This window comes from Oncorhynchus tshawytscha, linkage group LG08 (assembly GCF_018296145.1).
Source record: "Oncorhynchus tshawytscha isolate Ot180627B linkage group LG08, Otsh_v2.0, whole genome shotgun sequence".
In the NCBI taxonomy this organism is placed as follows: Eukaryota; Metazoa; Chordata; class Actinopteri; order Salmoniformes; family Salmonidae; genus Oncorhynchus; species Oncorhynchus tshawytscha.
The window spans coordinates 50,096,182-50,103,848 of NC_056436.1; the positions used below are offsets into that span (position 1 = coordinate 50,096,182).

The 7,667-nt window shown below is 40.3% G+C and overlaps 1 protein-coding gene across 1 annotated transcript in view; it reads left to right on the forward strand.

Annotated features, from left to right (window-relative positions):
- Positions 1 to 7,380, forward strand: part of LOC112257103 (short transient receptor potential channel 3) — a 67,874-nt gene extending 60,494 nt beyond the window's left edge. The window contains exons 8-11 of the mRNA XM_024430672.2: positions 1,134 to 1,343; positions 4,326 to 4,400; positions 6,317 to 6,392; positions 6,761 to 7,380. Coding sequence (XP_024286440.1) covers positions 1,134 to 1,343; positions 4,326 to 4,400; positions 6,317 to 6,392; positions 6,761 to 6,912 — 513 coding nt within the window. The 3' untranslated portion in view covers positions 6,913 to 7,380. The remainder of the gene's footprint in view (positions 1 to 1,133; positions 1,344 to 4,325; positions 4,401 to 6,316; positions 6,393 to 6,760) is intronic.
- Positions 7,381 to 7,667: the final 287 nt, after the last annotated feature.

Genomic DNA, 7,667 nt, shown 5'->3' on the forward strand with positions numbered 1-7,667 from the left:
ACATCAGTCAGGAAGTTAAAGCTTGTTCGCAAATGGGTCTTCCAAATGGACAATGACCCCAAGCATACATCCAGGTATGGCAAAATGCCTTAAGGCTAACAAAGTCAAGGTTTTGGAGTGGCCATCACAAAGCCCTGACCTCAACCCTATTGAAATTTTGTGGGCAGAACTGAAAAAGCATGTGCGAGCAAGGAGGCCTACAAACCTGACTCAGTTACACCAGCTCTGTCAGGAGGAATGGGCCAAAATGCACCCAAGTTATTGTGGGGAGCTTGTGGAAGGCTACCCAAAACGTTTGACCCAACATTTCAATTTAAAGGCAATGTTACAAATAGTAATTGAGTGTATGTAAACTTCTGACCCACTGGGAATGTGAGAAAGAAATAAAAGCTGAAATAAATCATTCTCTCTACTATTATTCTGACATTTCACATTCTTAAAATAAAGTGGTGATCCTAACTGACCGAAGACAGGGAATTTTTAATGGGATTAAATGTCAGGTATTGTGAAAAACTGAGTTTAAGTGTATCTCGCTAAGGTGTATGTAAACTTCCGACTTCAACTGTGTGTATATATTCTGTTGCACAGCATATGCTAGGCAGTTATGCTCTGATGTCTCTGATTGTGAAACATCAGGTCAGCAATGAATATTTCTTAAATCAGTCATTTCAAGATGATCCGTGTTATGTGTAATGGGAATATCTTTCACTGTTTCATACTTGCCTCATAGCACAGCTGTACTAAAGCCACAATGAATCACACAATAATAACCCTTGTGTATTATTGCTTTAATCAATAATTTTTAGATGATCCATGTTATGTGTTGTGGGAATTTCCTTTGCTAATCCACTAAACAAGCAACAATAGGTGACATGAGGCCTCTGCTGTAATTTCCTATCAGAGACAACATTTAGTGTATGACTTTAGATGGCAGTATTAGGCAAATGCTGTTATCTAAAAGTCAAACTAGTGTTATCTCATAGATTATGCCTACAGCAAAGGAAGTGAACAGGTTATCATCAGTTCAAATAGGTTTTTGATCATGTGTGTTTGTAACATTAGCTAGCGTCACTAAGTAAATCTCTTAAGGGGGTGTTTGCTCAGAGAGAGAAATAACTCTGCTTATCTCTCAGGACGATGCGGACGTGGAGTGGAAGTTTGCACGCTCCAAGCTATGGCTGTCGTACTTTGACAACGGCAAGACACTGCCTCCTCCCTTCAGCATCGTTCCCACTCCCAAGTCCTTCTACCACCACATCAGGTGGATAGTCGGCATGATGCATTGCCGACAAAGGAGTGTGAAGAAGGATCAAGAGCTGGGGTTGGACAGTTCAAAGTCCAGGGTATGGATGGGTGTGTGTGTGTGTGTGTGTGTGTATGTACAGTGCCTTCAAAAAGTATTCATACCCTTTGACTTATTCCATATTTTGTTGTTACAGGCTGAAGTCTAAATGGATTCAATATTGTTATATGCTCAACCATCTTCACACAATAAACCATAATGACAAAGTGAAAACATGTTTGTAGAAATGTTAGTACATTTATTGTAAATTAAACACAAAAAATCTCATTGACACAAGTTCACACCCCTTAGTTAATGTTTTGTTGAAGCAGACATTGAATATCTCTCTCTAATTTGATCCCTTTGAGGACATAATTTATTTCAAACTTGAATCAGTAGGCCCCCATGGCATATATTCTTTCTCTCTGTCACGCTCTCGCTCTCGCTGATCTCGCTCTCTCTGTCTCTCAGGGTGCGTTCGTAAATTCGCTCTGGCTATCTACTCAAATTTCAGAGCACTCTGGTCTTAGTGTGCCAGAGCGCAGAATAATTGATGAATTTACCAACACTCAACACCGGTTGACTATGGCCAGTGTCAGTAAACATTGTAATAAAATCATAATTAAATTGTTGCCATCAGCACAGTTACAGTCATCAACCCTCTATATAACATGAAAACAGCCTAACCAGCTCTACTAGGGGGAGTAAAATTGTCAGGTTGAGGTGTTCTCTTATTTATGTCTGGAAGTAGCTAGCAAGCTAGCCAACATTAGCCAGTTAGATTGGGTGCTTGACTGCCATTGTGAAGTCAGAGCACTCGAATCAAACCTACTCCTCGGCCAGAGCGTCCAATGTGCGCTCTGAAAGCTCCAAGTGCGAAAACCAAACGGACTAAAGCCCTGAGCGCACTCTGAGCGCACTCTGGCACTCCAGATTGAATTTACGAACACACCCTTACTGTCTCACTCTGTGTCCATCTCTCTATTTCTCTCTCGTTTTCCCTTTCATTAACTACATTTGACCACATTGATTTCTTCTCTGAGGCATATTTCACATGGCAATCTGACAAGTGGAAAGGAAATGTTGCGGCATTCTTATCTCAATAGGCAAGCCACAAGGAAGACTTGTTGCAGTTGGTCTAAACGTTGTCTTAAACAGAAACCTGCATTGTAACATAGACCCCTTTCCATTACACTACACACTGACGTCACGCGCAGATTATAATCCAAAAGTAGTGTGAAATGCACTTTGAAGCAACATGTAAATAGAGGCTTTTTTTTGCTGGCGTGCTATAAAAACTCCCCCGTGTTCTGCCACCAACTTGCACGCATCGCGCTCACGAGGCAATGTTTGTAAACACAGAAAGGAGTCTATAGTGTGTTATGTTGTTTTTGGTTTTAAAACATGCAAATATGGGGTACATTGAATTCCAGTGCTTTATGGTCAGACACACGCAATTTATTTATAATATTTTTAAAAATGGGGAGGGGGGGGGGCTAGAAACTAAATGGGTTGAAACCGCTTCTGTTACCCTGAACCCAAGGTATTTCTTCCATTATCTACCTATTGATCGGTTGGGTGGGGTGCCAAGAATGTCCTTGGGTAGACCCCCTGTTAGCCTGTAGGGAATCAAAGAGTGGCTGGGTAGTGGGAAGAAGACATGACTGATGACTAATAAGGCTCTCTGTGCACTTGAGGCCAGATGGCCTCGGGTCATATATATATATTTTTTTAACCACACTATCGAACTATACACACTATCGAACTATACTTGGTAAGTGAAGCCTCTCCAAGATCCTTAGCCATAAGACACTGACAGCTAATGCACGGCCTTCATCAGAGCAGTGACAGTGACAGTTGAGACCCTGGTATTTTGACAATGTTTCAGGAATGATGCAAAACAATGTAGTATTCGTTTTTTGATCCCCCAAAATGTATGCGTGCGTGTGTGCTTGCGAGTGTTTAAACCAGGGGTTGGAACCAAAATTATTTTCCAATCATTTTGTTCTGAACAGAACAACTATTTATTTTATTTTGTGTCATACCACGGTTCCTACCAGCAAAACAAGGTTCTGAACCAGTTTATATTGTTCCTTTCTGTTTCTTTTTTAACCTGTGAAATCAACCGTTTTTAACATTTAGCTCATTACATGACTTCACCAATCAGTGCGGAGAGAGCAGGCAAGCTAGTTCTTTACATGTGTGTAGCCTATGGCGCAAGATGCTACTGACTTTGTGTAGGTGGGGAGAGAGCAAGAGAGACATTTTGTGGGTGGGGAGAGAGCGAGAGAGAGAGAGTTGAGGAGGAGGCTTGAAGCGCTGGGCATCTTGATATGACATGCATTATCTAAATTAGGTCCACAGAATTATACCAAGAAGGAGCGGCTTCTATGGAGGAGCTTTGAATGTCCTTTGAGCTAGCTAGCTGACACGCTTGAGCTAGCTAGCTAACAGGCTCGTGATTGCAGAGCGGCACCAGAATTAAAAACACATCTTACATTTTGTAGTTAATAAATCCAACGTGAAACGTGATAACTAGGCCTATAGTATCATTAACTAGCATTGAAAATGTAGATCCATTCTTCTCTAGCCAATTACAAATGTCTCTCCCTATCTCCTGAATCAAGCTTGGAATATCAGTAAAGGAGTGTATGTTTAGGATGGGGGAGGATCGCAGGTAACTTAAACATGCACACTCACAGGAAAAGATTTTCAGCTTGCAGGCAGACACTGGAATACATTTCTGAGTGACAGAGTAGGGCTTTGTTGCGTTTTGTTGTGGGACAAGAAAATAAATGCCTGGAATGTAAAAGAATGATATTAACCGGTTCCCATGATTTTTAAATAACGTTCTGTTCCAGAACATTATGGATTCAGGTTCCATTTCTGTTCCTTGAAAGATTTAGTTATTTTTTGGTTCTGATCCGGTTCCAACCTCTGGTTAAGACTCATTGATAATTTGTCCTTATTTTTATCATGGTTAATTGAGTATCCAGATAAAATATCCAAATGTACTTTTGTTTGTGCCTGTCTGCTTTTGCAGCTCAATCTCTTCACCCAGTCCAACCTACGCATTGCAGAGTCCCACAGCATTCTGAACCAACCCACTTGCTATCAGGTAAGCTGACCTCTCCGTCAGTCTAAATATAATGTTTAGCAAAATCTCACAAAGCCAGTCTGGTCATAATCTGAGATTTGGGAGATGATAGGTATGTCACGATGAAGTGTACCATGACAGTTTTCCTTGGGTTGATTTCAATCCTGCCCACAGCAGCCAAGTAATCATTTACATTTTAGCAGACGCTCTTATCCAGAGAGACTTACAGAAGTGAGTGCTTACATTTTCATACTGGTCCCCTGTGGGAATCGAGCTCACAATCCTGGCATTTCAAGCGCCACACTCTACCGACTGCGCCACGCGGGATATCATCAATTTGGAGCACAGCTGCACGGTACCTGATCATAATGCCCATGGTCAATTTTGTTTGACATTCAATATCCCAATGGGGCTAGTTAGGGACCATCAGTAAATGACCTCAATGTATATGGGACGAATATTTAAGAAATGTCAATAGCTCCAAATTTCAATGACTTAAAAACCTCAAGCCAATTATAAATTGTAGAAATTCATATACAAATATTGAAAGCATTTAATGAGACAACTAAAAGATGTGCAACATGAAAATATTGTCCAATTTATTTTGTGTAATTTATTGACGGTTCCTAACCAGCCCAGAGAGAGGTTATCCAATGTCAAACCAACTTCGCCATGGTCGCACACCAGCCAGGCCGTTGTAGGAAAGATGCATTGCTAACACACTGGTAAGCCTAGGTTCCATCGCTATTGGGAAATCAGGCCCCAGCCAGGTTAAGCTAATTTGTGAAATAAGTTGGCTAGCACTAGCTTGCCTAGGCGACTTCGAGACACCAGGGCCTGATTTCCCAATAGCGATGGAACCTAGGCTTACCAGTGTGTTAGCAAAGCATCTTTCCTACAACGGCCGAAGATGTAACATGCGTTTCACCACGCAGAAAGAATGGTCACTAAGTGTGTCGTTGGAGCATATGTCTATACTGATAGGATCGAAAGAAAGGGATTGCTGCTTTCGGGTCAGCTTTCTCTATTCAAATCTTTCCTTAACATTATTTCACAATACACAATACTGATGATCAGCTCCTAGAGCGATATTACCACCTACGGCTGCAAATATTGATTCTGATTATTCTAATGCTTACCCAATTAAAATGCACTAAATCACTGATTTGGTACATCATTGCACGCATGTTAGGCTATACTGTACATCATTAACTATATTGAGAAAAATTACAAACAGTAGCCTAAAAGTAGCAAAATAGAACTCAATTTATTGAACATGAAATGTATTTCAATATGATTGATATAAGCCTTGAGCCTTTATTTTAATGCAATCATCTCGGTTTTCATTTAAATAATATTGTTATACTCCGCTTGTTTGTATCAATTGCATAGACATCGACAACTTTGTTTTGAAGTCATCGGCAGTCACAGATGATTAGCAGAGATCTTCTGTGTATACAGTGATGCGGGAGGGGGGAAAAAATCTAGCCATGCACTTAGCTGTTCTACAAGTTGTCCGAGGCATGCGTTAGATTACCTGCATTTTCAAGTGCATTGTTAATTATGATGGTTTTGGGAAACAGCTCAGAGTTTTAACGATGCTCATACGAAGGTTCTAACGATGAACTTAGCCTTAAGATGCTTTTGGGAGACCGGGTCTTGGTTAGACTGTTTCATGTTATCTAGAAGGATGAGTGACTGTAACGGTGTACTGTTTTGGCAGAGTGAATGTACAAACACTTGCCACTTGCAAACACACACACAGGAGGCCCACAATAAACCACCCCCTCCAAGACAACTCTCGTTTGTCTTCAGTCATGGCTGCTGCATTTGTTAATGACCAAGCTGAAGAACAAGACCAAATCAGGAAGTTTAGCCCCACTTTAACATAACAGCATATAGGCCTACATTTTTACAATTTTCCTTCCTTGTTACAGCAAATCATGAAGCGACTCATCAAACGCTACGTTTTGAAAGCACAAGTGGACAAAGAAAACGACGAGGTCAATGAAGGTAAAGTTGCATCTTCACTTTTACTTTGAAGTACTTCATCAGAAATAGTCTTTGAGAATCTTTTGCGGTGTTGTTACACAATGCAGAAAATTAACAATTCTCAGGTGTAGAAAGAGGTCTACAAACTGCAAATTCCACAGGGTTCCCATTGGTGTTTGAAGCTCAAATAAACTGTGCTAACTGCATTGTGTACAGTATATAAAAAAATATATTGAATTATGGAGAGTGCATCAGTTCAACATTGTCAAGCAGGGAATATTTCAGTAAATATTTCATTTGAGAACCCTTTAACAGAATTCTTCAATACAAACAACTTGAACGGACCTCACATTATTTCTGTTAGGATCTCACATTATGTTACTTCGCAGGTGAACTGAAAGAAATCAAGCAGGACATCTCCAGTTTACGTTACGAACTCCTGGAAGACAAGTCTCAGGCTACAGAGGAGCTGTCCTTGCTTATCCAGAAACTGAGTGACAAATTGAACCTAGGCCCTACTACACGCTTGCCCTACAAGTGACACCCTCCCCCACCAACCCACAGTTCAAGAGATGCAAGAGGGAAGTGTATATCAAAGCAGCCAACATCCCAGCATTTCCCCACACACTTCACAGTAACCCACTGGCCAGGTTGTTTTGTAAATGATAATGTGCTATTTTGCATGAAGGTAGTTTAAACAGACAAAAACAGCACAAGGAAATAGCGAAAATGATTGCCTCACTCTTCTGTTGTAGGGAGAGGCTGCCCTTAGATGTTAAGATTGGGGGAGCGGAAGCTGATCCTAGATCTGTACCTAGAGGAAACTTCACCTGAAAGCCACAATTTTCCATTATGACAAAGATTGTGTTACTGTTAGAGATTTTTCAGATGAATATTAAATATTGGCGGGGGTTCTAAGCTGACATATGGAATTGTTTTAAGATGGTCACTATGGATCATACTATGGATCATTTAGCTATTTGAATTAGAATTTTTGGACCCCTTTAGGTATCCCCAAAAAATGATTAGATAAAATATTGAATTTGGCCTTTACTACTATAGTCCAGAGAAACACATTGAATAACACATTCAAACAGTCAACAAATAAATCATGAGAAACAAGGTTTTGAAGTGTTTGTTCTATATCTAGGAGATAAAAGAAAGCTCAGGGAATATATATTATTTTACACATATTTAACCACTTTTTTGGTTAGGCACAAAACTACCTTAATGCTTCAATTTTTTTTGTAAAACCGGTACCAGTTACCTTCAGACAAATCCCGTGACACTTGTGGG